The 17,520-nt window shown below is 39.5% G+C and overlaps 1 protein-coding gene across 1 annotated transcript in view; it reads left to right on the forward strand.

Moving 5' to 3' along the window:
- The window catches only part of TMEM207 (transmembrane protein 207), a 32,352-nt gene extending 14,832 nt beyond the window's left edge, over positions 1–17,520 (forward strand). Inside the window, exons 3-5 of the mRNA XM_003412790.1 lie at positions 6,351–6,395; positions 7,223–7,365; positions 17,384–17,520. Coding sequence (XP_003412838.1) covers positions 6,351–6,395; positions 7,223–7,365; positions 17,384–17,520 — 325 coding nt within the window. The remainder of the gene's footprint in view (positions 1–6,350; positions 6,396–7,222; positions 7,366–17,383) is intronic.

Raw genomic sequence — 17,520 nt, forward strand, 5'->3', positions numbered from 1 at the left:
GAAAAAGACTTTATCACTCAACCTCTATGCTCCAAGCATTGTGCAAAGACAGTATTACATATACATTTTCTATTTTAAAAAAGCTATTAACTAATCTATCAGTAACTCTATTTATATTTATTTTTTAAACCCCAGACTATTTTATTTCTGATCCAATCAACACATTTTACCTTTTCCACAGTAATTTTTAATGTGAACAATGCATTTTTACGTTGTTGTTGGAGAATATTTAAATACTATTAGTAATTTAGGGTGTGAAATAAAACATGGCGGACCCTCCCCCATTGCGTCTCCAATCTATTCTTTTCCCCATAAATAACCAAGTATATTGATATATACATATGTAAATAAATAGGATGATTTTTGAAACATAAATATGACCATACCCTAGAAAGGATCCTACAAAATAATTGTATGAATAGATTATGTTATGCCACCATCTTACCTGGCTCAGGGAAGTATTTTGTTCAATATCATACAGCAAGTAAGAGGCAGAATTTGTGTTGAGACTGATGACTGTCTAACTCCTGAGCCCAGCATTTTAACCACAAAATCATACTGTATATCTGATGTTTAAATAAAATTACACACCTAAAGGATAAACAGTCCATTTATTCTTCTAGATGCGATACAGATTTCCCCAGCTTAATTAGGTCAGGCCACCAGTCTCTGGGGAAACCCTGGTGGCATTCTGGTTAAGAGCTACATCTGCTACCCAAGAGGTTGGGAGTTTAAATCCACCATGCACTCCTTGGAAACTCTATGGGGCAGTTCTACTCTGTCCTAATAGGGTCACTATGAGTCCGAGTCGACTTGACGGCAACAGGTTTTTTTTTGGTTACCAGTCTGGGTAGGATGAATTGACAGCCCATTTTCCCCTCAAATTATTGTAACTGAATTGCACTCTGGCCTGTGGTGAGGAAAAAACAAACAAAAAAAACAGACCTACGAAATTTGTTATTGCGTTTATTCTGAGAGCAACTTGGAGAACATTGTTCCCATTGTTAAGCGTCCTCTTTACGAGGCCCCACAGGATAAATGCTATCATTTCTCTACCAGAAATAGGAGAGTCCTGGTGGTGCAGTTGGTAAAGTGACAGACTGCAAGCCAAAAGGTTGGCGGTTCAAAACCACCTGTAGCTCTGTGGGGCAGGATGTGGAAGTCTGCTTCTGTAAACACGTACACCCTTGGAAACCCTACTGGGTACGTATGAGTCGGAATCGACTTGACAGCAGTGGGTTTTGGGTTCTGTACTAGAAATAGTTGTCCATCTGGTGAGCAACTACTGTTTGTTTTTGTTTATTTTAGAGGAGAGTGTATAAACGACTCTTTCTCTCTTTCAACTCATTGATTGATAGAAAGCTTAAGCCAGATCTGGACTCCAACTCTTCTGTATGTTTATATAGACTTCACTACACTCCGTTTAGAAACTAACCGCACTCTTGGCTTCCTCTCTTTGTCTAATATTCTCCAGGATCCTGTTTCTTTCTTTGTTTTTTCAATGTTTCCTTAAAGGGTTTTGGAACATAGGGTGCTGGATGCATTCAGGCAATACTCCACATGGTAATCCGAGGCTAGAACTGACTTTTTACTGCTCCCAGTTACAATACTGCAGCGGTAAGGCACGGAGGCCGAAGTCAGGCCATCTGGGTTTAAAGCCTACTTCTGCCATTTGCGGCTATGTCGACTTTGACAAGTTGCCTCATCTCTCTATGACTGAGTTTCCTCCATTGTAAAATGAAAATTCTAATAGTGTGACCATGCCTTCTAAGGTTGTACATTTGAAAGTGGGTTCATACAAGGAAAGTATCTGGAAAAGTGCCTGGCACAAGAAATGCTCTGTGGTTGTACCAAAGAGCCATTGGGGCAACTCTGAATTTCTTCTTGAATTTATCAAATTAATGAGTTTATAATTAATCATAGTACTCAGAAGGATAACTACTCTAACTATCCACATAGAGCATGGATCATCTCCACAGCACCTATGTAAAGTAGAGCACTGATTGTTCTGGTAAGGAGAGAAAAATGTCCCCCTTAACAACTGCTTCTAGAGAACTCTAGTTGTCCGAAAGATCTTCCTTATCATTATAGTCAGTTCTTACATCTCCCTGGAATTTTTCTTTTTGAGGGTTATTATATCCAATTTGCAGGAAAAAGATGTGGCAGCCTGTTTCCGTAAAGACTACAGCCTTGGCAAACCTAGCTGGGCTCTGTCCTATAGGGTCGCTGTGAGTCAAAATTGACTTGAGGGCAAGAAAACCAAACCAAAGCGATTGCCGTCGAGTGGATTCCAACTCAGAGCAACCCTACAGAACAGAGGAGAACTGCCCCATAGGGTTTCCAAGGAGCACCTGGTGGATTCAAACTGCAGACCTTTTGGTTAGCGGCCGCAGCGCTTAACTGCTTCGCCACCAGGGTTTCCCAATTTGACTAAGCATATAACCATCTCTGAGTAATGACTGATTTTCAAAAATTTAACCTTTTCTACACTAAGCTCTTGTATCTTAAATATGAGTACTTAAAATATTGTTACAATCTAAATATTGCTTCATTGTTCAGATCTCAAAAAGTTTCTGTTTAAAACTGAATTTGAGAAAGGTATGGAAATAATAATATGGGAAAGAAAAACATACAGGTTTGGAAGAGCCATATTCTTTTTTTTTTTTTTTAATTGAACTTTAGATGAAGGTTTATGGAACAAACTAGTTTCTCATCAAACAGTACACACATTGTTGTGTGACATTTGTTAACAACCCATGACGTGTCGACAGTCTCCTTTCTCTACCCTGGGTTTCCTATTACCAGCGTTCTGGTTCCCTCTTGCCTTCCAGTCCCTGCCCCAGGACTGGCACACCCCTTTAGTCTTGTTTTGTTCCATGGCCCTGTTCAATCTTTGGCTGAAGGGTGAACCTCAGGAGAGGCCTCATTACTGAGCTGAAAGGGTGTCCAGGGCCATGCTCTCAGGGTTTCTCCCGTCTCTGTCAGGCCAACAAGTCTGGTCTTTCTTTTTGAGTTAGAATTTTTTTGTTGTTGTTGTTTGATACTTTTTTTTGTATAATTTTTATTGTGCTTTAGGTGAAAGTTTACAAATCAAGTCAGTCTCTCACACAAAAACTTATATACACCTTGTTACATACTCCCAGTTACTCTCCCCCTAATGAAACAGCCCGCTCCCTCCCTCCACGCTCTCTTTTCCTGTCCTTTTCACCAGCTTCTAACCCCCTCCACCCTCTCATCTCCCCTCCAGGCAGGAGGCGCCAACATAGTCTTAAGCATCCACCTGATCCAAGGAGCTCACCTCTCAGCAGCATCCCTCTCCAACCCATTGTCCAGTCCAATCCATCTGAAGAGTTGGCTTTGGGAATGGTTCCTTTCCTGGTCCAATAGAAGGCTGAGTTAGAATTTTGTTCTACGCTTTTCTCCAGCTCTGTCTGAGACCCTCTATTGTGATCCCTGTCAGAGCAGTACTGGTGGGAGCCGGACACCATCTAGTTGTACTGGACTCAGTCTGGTGGAGGCAGTGGTAGGTGTGGTCCAATTTGTGTCTTTAATTTTCTTCATTCTTCCTTTCTCCTGAAGGGGTGAGACCAGCAGAGTATCCTAGAGGGCCACTCACAGGCTTTGAAGACCCCAGACGCTACTTACCAAAGTAGAATGTAGTACTTTTTCTTTATCAACTCCGTTATGCCAGTTGAGCTAGATGTTCCCTGAGACCATGGTCCCCACAGCCCTCTGCCCAGCAATTCAGTCCCTCAGGGTGTTTGGAGATGTCTATGGAGCTACCATGGCCTTGCCTTGTAAGGCTGTGCTGGCTTCCCCTGTATTGTGTATTGTCTTACCCTTCACCAAAGTTACCATTTGTCTATTGTCTAGTGTTTTTCCATCCCCATCAGTCCCCTCCCTCGTAACTATCAAATAGTGTTTCTTCTTGTATGTAAATCTTGTCATGAGTTTTTACAGTAGTGATTTCATATAATATTTGTCCTTTTGTGATTGACTTATTTCACTCAGCATAATGTCCTCTATATGCATCCATGTTACAAGATACTTCACAGATTCATCATTGTTCTTTCGCATTAAGTAATACTCCGTTGTGTGTATATACCATAGTTTGTTTACCCATTCATCTGTTGGTGGGTATCTAGGTTGTTTCCATCTTTTTGCTATTGTGAACAATGAGAAAAGCCAAATTCTAATTTAAGTTTCTTAGCCAATCAGTGACCTTCTTACTTACTTTCCACCTCTGGGTATCACTTGTCCACTGTGTAGAATTCTAAGGTCAAATAAGAGATCCCGAAGGCGGCTGCCAATTTTGAAACTGCACAATCACTTGGCATTTCTCCAGCCAATGCTTCTGGTTATTTATCTGAATATCAGAACTTCCACCAGGGGGCGGACAGGATCTGAAACAAAAATAAGTCAGTCTGGATAATCGCTAACACTGGAAAAAAAATATTGAGTGGCTCAGAAATTAGAACTAAGAAATAAAAATGAGGTTGTTGATATTTAGGATTGAGTTTAAATATAAGAAATATATGGGATGCTTTTAAAAAGAAAGAAGAGAAAGAAAAATTTATGATGAATCATTCCTGGCCATAAGCTGAGATTTCAAGATTCAAAAATAAAGGTCTTCCACTCTTCTGTTGTGTCAAGACACCAAGAAAATTTCCCTACAACCATCTCTGAAGTGGGATAACACATTTTTAAGATGTTTATATTTAATACTATAATAGTTTATTATTTTAATGTTTTCTGAGTATAAAAGAAATGTTAAAAAAAGAAAGTTCCCCTTAATATCATTCTCAAGAGAAATAAGCAGTACTAATAATTTGATAAATATGTGTACACAACCATAATATGATTATTTTGGAGATATTGTTGTAATTGTTTAAAAGAATATATACAAAGGAGGACTGAGCGCTCTACGTTATTTGACTTAACAAGAGTTTTGATGACTATATACATAAACCTATATTCTTTTGGAAGACTAGAAAATATTGCATTATAACAATGTGCCATTAATTGTTTCTCAAATGTTTTACTGGTGGTCATTTGTCTTAGGGAGATTTTTAAAGCCATGCTTCAGGTGTCATTTTTGACTCAACCATTTGTACCTGTGACTGTGCTAAACATCTTAGATGCTAAAACAGTCAAACAAACTAAGAAACAAACAAAAAGAAACTTGTTCTCTGGGTGACTGACTTCCGTCGTAAATGTTTGGAGTCACATTTTTAAGTTGACATTTACTTGTGGTAAAAGGTCATTTCCGACCCGCATGTATGATAGTAAACATGGCACTGGGATGCAGTGAGGCAGAAGTCAGTTGCCATTTATGAATGTTTTCAAGCTGAAAAATACTGACTGCTATTTTAATAATGGCAGAAGACTTGACTAAGTATAGCTTTGTCTTGGAAGCTTATAGGGTGGTGATGAACAGGCTTCCACTGTTGACACCCAGAGCAGGTTTCTAGACACACAACTGATTTGATCATCCTGACCGAGTGTTGCCAGGCCCATTCTTTTTCCTCATTGCCTGAGTTTTTCTTCATCAGTTGTCTAAACATGATTGCATCCCTGCTAAATTCTACCAAGATAATAAAGTATAATAGAGACTATAAAGCTTCCCTGGAGAGTTTGTAATTTAAAGGGCTCTGGGTCTCTGAATAAACAGAATTGGTGGGACACTTATCTGCCCGCTATCTGCTGTTGTTACGATGTGCTGTCGAGTTGGTTCTGACTCATAGCGACCCTATGGGACAGAGTAAAACTGCTCCACAGGGTTTTCAAGGAGCAGCTGGTGGATTCAAACTGCAGACCTTTTGGTCAGCAGCTAAGCTCTTAGCCACACCTATACTATTACCGGTTGCTTTCAAGTCATCTCTCACTTACTGTAACCCCATGAGTGTCAGAGTAGAATTGTGCTCCATAGGGTTTTCCTTTGCTGATTTTTCAGAAGTAGATTACGAGGACTTTCATCTGAGGCACCTCTGTATAGACTTGGACCTCTAACCCTTCTGTAAACAACCCAGTGAGTTAACTGCACCACCCAGGGACTCCACAGATGCCGAGGTGGCCCTGAGAAGTTAGCCATGCCCTTTTCAACACAACAACATTTATAACTCTAGAATCCAACTTTGACAGTATAATCATCTCTTTACATGTCTGTCAGTGTCACATCTGTATTCTCAGTACATTGGAAACGGTGGGCACTTGTGCTTAATTATGTTGGGGAGGTGTGCAGTGAGTAGGTGATCGTTTTGGGTAAACGTAGGTACAAATTTCATTGTCCAAAAGAAATAAGCTTTGGCCATCCAGAGGTCCAACGCTAACTCTTCTTCCTTTATCACCAGGTGCATAAATTATAATAGTCAACACCCCAATGGTTGGTATGTCTGGTAAGAACATCCTCACTTTGTTTTTTAAAACATTTAATGGTATACACAAATATGTAAGATTATGGTCCCATCCCCTTCTTAAATAATTTGAGATGGGGTGCGTTAAATGATACAGCTTAATGAAATCTTAAGGGTCACATGAATCAATATCTACAGAGGCATCTCCTTCAGATTGCTTACTCAACAGTCTTTACTTAAACACTTCCTGTGACAAGGAACTCACTACTTTTCAGAATAAGAGTTTATTCCAAAGATGGATACCTAACTGTAAAACAATTTTTCTTTCTCCTGAAATCTCCCTAAATGACTCTTACTTTGAGCTGAACTTAAAAGTCATCTAAAAAAAAGTCTGCTGCCTCTTTTATGAGATAATCCTTCAGAAAACTTAAGACTGTTTTAACCTCCTGTATCTTGACTTTTTGAATTTTCTAAGCTAAACATTATGAGCTCCCTCAATTAGACGCTTAGCTCCTCAAAGGCAGAGACCCACTATTACCCACCTTTGAATCATCAACAACAGCATCTAAAATCTGTTTAGTTGCTTAAATATTAGTTAAATGGATGGATGATGGTTGACTCAAAGGAAGACTGGCTGAATGAACTTAAAAATCAAGAAACTGCTCCTTCAAAAAGCCTCCAATATTCAAAGGCCCCAGTAGGTTTGTATGGCTAGTGGAGAAAGGAAATGATTAAAGAACTCAGCACCCCAGATGGCTCACAGCCAGCCTAGCTGAGTCCTTGCCCCCCATCAGGGAAGTATCAGGTACTCCTAACTTTCCCTGGTGCCGCATCTCACTCTGCTCCTTCCTTGTGTCTTCTGGGCTCAGGTTCCTGCTGCTAATTTTCCTGGTGCTTCTTCTCTGTGGAGCTGTGGTCTTCTGCCTCCAGTGCTGGCTGAAAAGATCTCAAATTGTTTCCCCAAGACAGACCATCGCTGTTTTTGCCGTTGGAGACTTGGACACAGTTTATGGTGAGTTGTCTGCAGACATCTGGACTTCCTCTTTGAAACCCTTGTGGTTTTGTGGTAAACTGAAAAACTATCCTCTGAAAAGCAGATTTGAAACAAGAGATGGCCTTACTAGAGATGCAAAGGCATACATTGAGGAGAAAGTCTAAGTGAGAAACTTCAGAAGAAAAGAAGAAAGAATGTTTCTTGGGTAACTGACTCATAATTGACTATGGGGATAGAACATAAACAGTTTGCCCCATCGACAAAAGGACGAAGAAGAAATACATAGAGCTAGTCACTCCAAGTCTTTGGTAGAGTTTAAAGTGCAGATGAGCATCTTTGAGCTTCTGACATTTGTCTAACCTACGCCTCACTTAGGCTATCTGCAGTAACACTGAACTATACCTTCCAGAATTTCTGGTGCCAATCAAAAAAACCCAGATCAAACTCATTGCCGTTGAGCCAATTCCAACGCATAGCAATCCTATAGGACAGGGTAGGACTGCCCCATACAATTTCTCAGGAGCACCTGGTGGATTCGAACTGCTGACCTTTTGGTTTGAGGCCATAACTCTTAACCACTATGCCACCAGGGTTTCCCTGGTGCCAATACAGAGCCTGAAATAGTTGGAATTGGGCAGAGGACAATCAATACTCATGTCCTTTCTCCCCAGACACACTGACAGCATCCTGACCATGCCTGCTCCCAACTCCCACCCCCAAACCATCCTCCTCCTATCATCTTCCAGTTCGAATAAGGAGGTAAGGTGTGGAGGAAATTAAAGTCTTGGAGTGATTTGCTTCTGCCAGCCTTAGCTTAAGTAAGAAAAAAAAAATCATTTACTGATTTTGGGGATTCCATGTTTGGTAGCTTATTTGTTCATGTTAAGCATTGTTCTTATCAAAGAAATTGTCCATTACGAAACCTTCCCTCTAAGATACTGCATGAGCCCCTGCAGCTGCCACAGCAGGGCTTGGGAGACTAACAGCTGCCCTTCAGAGGCATTAACTCCCCAGTAGATACTTGGATCAGCATGAGATTTGCAGTAGTGGGATAGGGTATGTCCTGCGAAAAACTAAATTAAAATAGAGGGTAAAAATAAACTAAAGGGTTTTAATATCAAAACTCAGAGATTTAGTGACTATATTCACTAATTTTTTTTGGCAAAAGTTGTTTGACAAGAGAAACACATTGTCAATTTGGGGACTGGTTATTTTGGAAAACATAACTAAATCCCCCTTCATAAATAGCTCTTTCTCCTAAAAATAAAAACATTCCACTGAACTTAAAGGGGAAATAGGGCCACTGACCGTCTAACAAAATATGCTAATGGAGAGGCCAACGTGGAAACATTGGTCTATTTTTCTTAACTCAACCAAAGATATTTAATAAATAAATGTATTTCATTCAACTTGACTTCAGTTTTGAGAGAGAAAAATTCAGCCTGGTCTTCTCAGCCCTTCTCTTACTCTAAACCAAACCCAAACCAAATCCATAGCTGTCGAGTCGATTCTGACTCGTAGCAACCCTATAGAACAGAGTAGAACAGCCTCATAGGGTTTCCAAAGCTGTAATCTTTTCCTGTAGAATGGCTGGTGGGTTTGAATGACTGAGCCTTCAGTTAGCAGCTGAGCGCTTAACTGCTGTGCCACCAGGGCTCCATTCTCTCAATCTAAAGGAGACCCTTTACCTAGACTACCCTGAATTTTAAGAATATTCTGTTTTTAATTTTAAGAATATTATTAAGCTAACCAATTTCACTAAGTTATAATTATTAAAGCAGTTTACATGCCATAGTTATATCCCCAGCTGTCTAATGTTTTAATTGTTCCTAAATGGTGATTTACACATATGCTATTGAACTTGCTTGAGCAGGTGTGTGATAGGAGGGCTCAAAGCTGACATATTACTCCGGTCATCTTCATTTCATAGCATCGGATAAAGGCCTGTAGAATCACATTCCCCGTGCTATTCCGAAGTCCTTAGGGAAAGTAGAAAAAGACTTGGGAAGAAATTGTATTAAAAAATGCATAAATAAAATAATAATATAGCCATAATTTATCTCACATCTACTGAGTACCAAGCACTAGGCTAGATGCTTTTCAGAGATTAATTCCTAAATATGAACTCTGTGAAAAAAACACCAAAAAAACCATGTAATGTAGGTGTTATTTCACTTAGGGGATGTTATCTAATTCTGTCACATTGCAGGGTAAATATACATATGAACAGGCAAAGATTTATGTGTTCCTAGAGAATTCTTTTATGCCAATGCCTTCATTCAGCTTGGACTTCTTCCTTCAGTACCATCCTTTCTTGTTCATATGCTACCTCCTCAATGATTGAAGGTCAACCAATTCTTTTTGGTACAGCGCCTAACCCGAGCCATGGCATTTTCAATTGCCTCATATGCATGTGAATTCAAACAATGAAAGTGGAAGACCAAAGTAGAATTGATGCATTTGAATTATGCTATTAGCAAAGAGTATTGACTAGACGGTGGACTGCCAGAAGAATGAACAAATCTCTGTTGGAGAAAATACAACCAGAACGCTCCTTAGAGCAAATGTAGGGAGACTTTGGACATGTTATCAGGAGGGACCAATTCCTGGAGAAGGACATTATTCTTGATAAAATAGAAGGTCATTGAAAAAGAGTAAGACCCTCAATGAGATGGATTGACATGCAACAATGGGCTCAGATATAGTAAAGATTGTCAGGATGGCACAGGATTGGGCAATGTTTTGTTCCGTTATATTATGAGTCAGAGCCAACTGGACAGCACCTAACAATAACCACAATGATGGTTCTTTGCTGCAGGTCAACTAATAGATTCCAGACTATTCAGAATTGGGATTTGCCCACACTGCAGGTTAGGGGTCTGCACTTGTGAGTCTCTGTCTCAGCCACTATTCAGAAGGGGTGGAGGAAAATGAGAATTCATTGGAATGACACTGCTGACATACTCGAATATGAAATAAGGTTGTTGGACTCCCTGCCACCCCTTAAGCACAAAAAGGAAGATAAGCTGTTTTCCCCTGAAAGAGAATGTGGGGAATGGATCATTTAAAACATTTTAACGGAGAAACTAGACTTGGTATATTAACCTTGGGTACCTCCTAGACCTTTATCTTATTTCTCCAAAACTTATTTTAATGTATTACCATGATTTACTAAATATATTAGCTGAAATCGCCACGCTCTTCCATCTTGTGGGTCAGAGGTTTGACTCTCAGGATCCCGTGCAAGGTGCTTTCAACTAAGAAGCGCCAAGACGAGAATTTCAGCTGAATATCAGGGACTAAGATTGACTCAACTTTACTGATGTTAATATATATAAAATAGAAAATTTCCCTTAATGGCAATTCCTGTCAATACTACATGGTTTAGGTTTCAAATCATCTTCATCAGAAATACTGAAGAAAGAAAGGAAACACTTGTCTTGGGAGCCTTATGAAAGGTGTTTAAAGGTTATGAGGCCAGCACAAACCATTGCAATGTCTGATAGGATTTCCCTTCTTGGAAAAGTCCTTGGGAACAAATAAGCGTCTCCTGAGCTAATGATTACACCTTTTCAGAGTTCTCTGCTGCTACAGTGCTACAGTGCTCAGATTGCTGCTGGGTCTTCCTTACCCTCCAGTAGGATCCTGGGATAGATGGCTGATCCTGGGATCCATGAAGTCCATGGGTTCAGCTGAGAGACCCTGGCACTTACTGGGCTCAACCACCACCTTCCATAGCCTAACATAAAAAAACTAAAATTTTAGTTTTTTTATATAATGACAAAACTCTTTACCCACAAGAAAGGGAGAAATAATCACTCTTGTATCCGTCTTGGAAGAAGGTAAAGAGGAGGAGAAAGAGCAGGAAGAGGAAAAGAAGAAAGTCAAGAAGAAGAGAAAGGGGAAGGATGAAGACCAAGAGAAGAAAGTTACAGTTTGCAGTTGGAGATATTTTAAGGACTAAAATTAAAAACCTACTTATTTTATATAAACCCTAAAATTATCATTTTTTATTGTGGAAAATATATATGTAACAAAACATTTGCCATTTCAACTACTTTTACACTTACAATTCAATGACATTAATTAAGTTCATTATGTTCAACCATCACTATTATCCATTTCCCAATTTTCTTGTCACCCTTAATAGAAGTGCAGCCTCCCCTAAACAATGACTTCCTCTTTTCCCCTCTCTCACACCTGCAACTGGTAAACTTTGGTCTCTATAAACTCTCCTATTCTAGATATTTCATATAAATTGGATCACACAAATATTTTTCCTTTTTTGACTAACGTATTTCATTGCTCAGCGTAATGTTTTCAAGGTTCATCCATGTTGGAGCATGTCCTATATGCAGCCCCAGGAGTCTTCTGGACAATCTCATCTTAATATTCCTTGCTCCCTAACTCCACCCCCAGCCACTAATCTTCTGGCTCTTACACCTCTCCCTTAATGTCTCTCTTGTGGTACCCCAGAATGGATCCATTTAATTCCCTTAGGCCTTCTGGAATGGAATCAGCCATTAAGCAATCTCTGAGACCTTACTTTTTCTTTTCAACCATCAGAGGTTAAATTCTAGTTTTTTCAGCACCTGTATTGAGGGAAAAAGGTTTGTTGTTTCAATGTTTTCTAATCTCATTATCTTACCTCTTTTAACGGTGCTTTTGGGCTCTCTCCTTCCTGATAATTCCACAGAAAACTCAAGAGATTTACAACCATTTTTTTTTCCCCTTCAAATGTGGAAATGGAGAATAAGAAAACATATTGGGCACAGAAAGTTATTTTTTTTTAAAGAATGTACTCAAGTGTTTAGTAAAGGTGGGAGAAGAAGAGAAAGTCCTTAGCATTTACACGTGACTTTTTTTTTTTTTTATCCATAGCCCCAAATCTTTATAATTTGTAAACACTTAGGGTTATAAAAAACCAAGGGCTATAAGACAGGGTGAAATAAGCGGAAAATACAACTGATTTTAAAAAGAAGAAAAAGATTTAGGCTTGTTGGTTAGATTGTTTTATTTTTTTAAATCTATATTTGAAAATAGTTTTAAAGGAGTTTAAGGTTCTTCAAAAAGAAAAGCTAGTTGTTGTTATTGTTTTTTTTAATTTTTTTGAGTCTTTGGAAATAAGGACATACAGATTGTGAGGCTGAAAAAAAGGCCATACTTACGAGGAAGTAAGACATATTTAAAGTTGTTGGGTGGCAGAAATGGTTCACATTTGACTAAAACCTAAAGGTTAGTGGTTTGAACCACCCAGTGACACTGCAGAAGAAAGGCCTGGTGACCTGTTTCTTTAAAGATTACAGCCAAGAAAACCTAATGGAGAGGTTCTACTCTGTAAAACATGGGTTCACCATGAGTCGGAATCACTCGACAGCAACGAGGAAGGCATTTAAAGGTAAGAAAGGGAAAAACATTTCAGGTTTGTGAGATGAGAGAAGGACAAATCGGACTTGAGACAGAAAAACAATCCTACGCTCACCGGAAATAGAAGAATTTGAGAGCATAGAAAGGGACCTTCACCATTTTTTGTCCATATTTTTAATAAAAAGTAATAAATTACTATAAAATCAACATCAGAGTCCTTCTCCCTGCATTGCCTGTGGGTCTGTGAATCAGACATGGATCCCTTTAGCCCTGACATGGCAGCCAGCAGGTCCTGTGCCTTTCCACAGAAGACAGAGAAGCTAGAGACAGCAGAGACCCCCTCCCCCATCTGACTGAGCTTATCTTCAGGTCTTATGTCCCTGGTAATGCTGCCCATCAACAATCCAATCTCCCTGGCCCAATTTCTTCTGCAATTTCAGACATAATCTTCCTTTTTTTCTTATTTCAGGGCAAATAGCAATACTGGTCTTCCAGCCATGATTTAATGTGACTGCTTTGAGCTGGTCGGGGGTGAGGAAGGGCTGGAGACAGACAGAAAAGGAGCAGACCCACACAAGCACTGTGCCTTTAACCCGGCTGTCCCAGAATTCTGTATTTTGTTTTGGTATCCATTTGAAATGTCTTTTCCTTATGCTTTGTGTTCTACATGTAAAGATTCTGTACCCACTTTAGGTTAAGAAGAAGGAGTGTTTCATCCATATACTCTCATAAAAGGGCATGATAATAGCCATAGACTGTGTGTATGGAACGTTCACCAAATGCCATGCCCTATGCTAACACTTGTCATCTTTAATCACCTTAAATCTTCCTGACAACTCTATGAAGGCTTCACTATCATTCTTAACACTTTGAAGATGAGAGAACAAAGGCACTTAGAGGTTTAGCACCTGGCCCGTCCAGTCAGCAGATGATAGAGCTATGACCCAAATTCAGGCAGTCTTAGCCACTCCCATAACGAGATAAAGAAAGAGAAGAAAAAAAGTGGAATGGCCATGTTAAAATAAATCAAGTTCATTGGAGTGATTCTTAATGCTATGGGAAATCTGAACTCTGGCTATAAAAACATGGCGGTAAGTATATTGGTTTTACGAACTCCAGCAATAAACTCGGATGCTTTCATCAACAGCTCTGCCAAAACTACAGGATGTTTTTCAGGCACTTTTACTGAGTTCTCTCAGGTTCTTAAATTGTCAAAAGAAAACAACAAAAAAAGAATGCCTGTCTCCCCAGATCACAGGATATTTTATGTGAAAGTGCTTTGGAAAGAATGGAAAACTGCTAGAATATCCGTTCTATTATACAAAAGCTTTCAGAGCACATTGGCTCAGTTATGTTTATCAAATTAATGCCTTGTGGTTTTCATAACAAGCTTGAGAGCAATGGCCAAGTGTGCAGCAAAGAGACAACAACAAAACTTTCCTACCACAGAGAGCCATTGTCAAGCTCCTGTTGCCTGGCACACAAAATCGACAATAGCAGAGGTAGAAATAAATTTGAGATAGTAAAATAGTAAATGTGTCCGGTCAGTCTGGTCGACCACTTGCAAGCAGAGAGATAACTAAGTTACTATCGACTTTCTGTTGAATGGACCAGGAGCAGCTTACCGGGAAAATGTCCAATATTCAGTGTAAGTGATCACAACGGAGGAAGTGACTGATGTCCTTTAACAAGTCTAACTCTGTTTTTTTTTTTTTTTTTTTTTTAATAATTTCTATTGTGCTTTAAGTAAAAGTTTACAAATCAAGTTGGTCTCTCACACAAAAAACCATATATACCTTGCTACATACTCCCAATTACTTTCCCCCTAATGAGACAGTCTGCTCTCTCCCTCCACTCTCTCTTTTCCTGTCCTTTTCACCAGCTTCTAACTCCTTCCACCCTCTCATCTCCCCTCCAGGCAGGAGATGCCAACATAGTCTCAAGTGTCCGCCTGATCCAAGAAGCTCACTCCTCACCAGCATCCCTCTCCAACCCATTGTCCAGACCAATCAAGTCTAACTCTGTTTTATCAAGTCCCACAAACTTAGCTTACTTACTTACATCAACTTAAAGGTCCTAACTACGAAAGACTAACTCCATAGTATTTTCTGTTTGATAATCTCTATGTTGTAACTTTAATTATGATAATGATGAAATCACTATTTTACCACTGAAATAGGAAAGATTGAAAATAACATTGTAACTAAAAGAAAATGCATTCTTATTTCTGCATAGTACAGTGCATGACAGATAAAACCCACTGCCGTTGAGTCAATTCTGACTCATAGCAACCCTATAGGATGGAGTAGAACTGCCCCATAAGGTTTCCAAGAAGTGGCTGGTAGGTTCCAACTGCCAACCTTTTGGTTAGCAGCCATAGATAGCACTTAACCACTATGCCACCAGGGTTTCTGCATAACAGGTGGTAATAGTTATAATCCGCCCCCACCACCACCATGGAGACTCCGTGTGTGTCAGAGTAGAACTGTGTGGCTCGAAACTTCAATGGCTGATTTTTCAGAAACAGATTTTAAAACTTTTCTTTCGAGGCACCTCTGAGTGGACTCGAACCTCTAACCTTTTAGTTAGCAGCTGACTGAGTTAACCATTTGTACTACCCAAGGACTCCCAGGTGAATAATAATTAACCTTTAATGAATACTGTGTGCCAGGCCTTGTTCTAAGCACTTTACACACATTTAGCCTTGCTTTTACTGAGGTAGAAACTAATACAGTATCTTTTTTTTCCTTTATTTTTTTTTTGCATAAGAGAAAATTGAGGCATAAAAAATACTATGTAATAGGCTAGGAGTAGGCTTTTTAACAGAAACCCTGGTGGTGTAGTGGTTAAGTGCTATGGCTGCTAGCCAAAAGATCAGCAGTTCAAACCCACCAGGTGCTCTTCGGAAACTCTATGGGACAGTTCTACTCTGTCCTATAGGTTTGGCATGAGTCAGAATTGACTTGACAGCAATGTTTTTTTTTTTTCTTAGGTTATTTAATTAAGTAAATAACTCTCTAGGAAAAGTGTTGGCAGCAAGGGTGAGACTTATATTCTAAATATTATTCTATCCTTCACATATTATATTAATATTTGGATTATTATCCTTCGCTGGGAGAAACAGTAAGGTTCCTAGGTGGTGGAAAGCCTAACCGTTGCTGGTTTGAACCCACCCGGTGGTAGTGCAGACAAAAAGGCTTGGCAATCTGTTTCTGTTAAGATTACAGCCCAGAAAGCCCTGTGGAGCAGTTCTACTCTGTGACACATGGGGTCACCAGGAGTCTGAATCAACTCAATGACCGCTATAACAACAACATGAGAAACCATGAGGGAAGACAAACACAAACATATAAAAATCCATGGTTCTAGATTCACATTATCCACTTTAAAATAATCATTTTGAGTAATTGGCATCTTGATTTCAGTGAGGCAGCTCTTGCCTAATATATGCGTAAATACTCTTTGAATTCCTTGGTAATTGTGGCATGTTTTCTCAGCTCTCCTCAGTGGTGTCCAACCGTAAGCCTTTAAAACAGGGGTCAGCAAACCTTTTTCTGTAAAGGGTCAGGTAGCAAGTAGTTTTGCCTTTGCAAACCAAATGATGTTTGTCAGGGTTGTTCACCTCTGTCCTTGCAGTGGAAAAGCGGCCATAGACAATATGTACATTAAGGAGTATGGCCGCATTCCAGTGACATTTAATTTATAAAAACAGCCAGAGCTTTGGGTTTAGTTCAAGGGCCTAGGTTGCCATCCACTTCTTTAAAGGTGAATTTATGGTTGTTGCCAATGTTTTGGGAAGAAGCACTCAAGGGCAATCAAAGGCAGCCAAACAGTCAGGGAAGAGCTTATGGGTGAAATAAATGGGGGAGGAGGAGAGAGAAGGGGAACAGATAAAAAGAGAGAGATGGTTACAAAATATTACTATTGACTTCCTGTGTGACTCAGAAACAGACTTTCAAGGAAATATTAATTGGAGATTTCCAAACATCGTTGAGCTATGGGACTAAGTGGACGGTCTTGCAAGGTGACCATTTTGAGGAAGAAAATGCTGGTTTTTGCTATTTAATGGCTTGTAGCGTGCAAAATCTAGAGGTTAAGACATTTGATTTCAAAGCCCTTTTCAAAAAAACATTTCAGAATTCCTTCTTTTTCTTGTGTGCGTATGCTGTAAGAGAAAACTCTTCACAATTTAACTTAACACTTTTGCTATTCATTAGTCAGAGAGCTGTATAAAGTAATTAATTGTATCAGTTGCCCTTTGCAAGAATAAATATGAAAAATGAATTTTAGAAAGTAATCTTTTAATATTTCTAGTGGGACTTGCATTTCCCATGATGGGGCATTAGCTAAAATGCTGCTAGTGTTTATGGGAATCCTGTCTTCTTATCTAGCAAGGGGAGTATTCCTCCTAGTTCCAGCTGCTAAATCATAAATGCCTCTTGATGGGTTAGTCAATGACGATAAAATTGGCTCAAGCGAACAAATTTTCTCGCTGTAGTGAATAAACCATCACTGCAGTGAGCAAGACAGTTGTGAATTTTTTTCTCAAGGGTACAAATAATTTTCTGTGGCTCCAGTGATCCAAGAAATGCCAGATTTTAGCAGGCAGTTCATGTGCTTCTGTTTTATGCTGACTAGAAAGATTACAAGTCTTTCTTTGTCTTTCCAGGGATGGAAGCAGCTGTGAGTCCCACTATCGGAATTCACCTTCAAACTCAAAACCCTGAACTGTTTCCTGTTTCCAATTTTGGCGCTTTGGGTCCTCCACCTCCATATGAGGAAATTCTAAAAACAAGCCGACTTTAG

This window comes from Loxodonta africana, chromosome 1, assembly GCF_030014295.1.
Source record: "Loxodonta africana isolate mLoxAfr1 chromosome 1, mLoxAfr1.hap2, whole genome shotgun sequence".
In the NCBI taxonomy this organism is placed as follows: domain Eukaryota; kingdom Metazoa; phylum Chordata; class Mammalia; order Proboscidea; family Elephantidae; genus Loxodonta; species Loxodonta africana.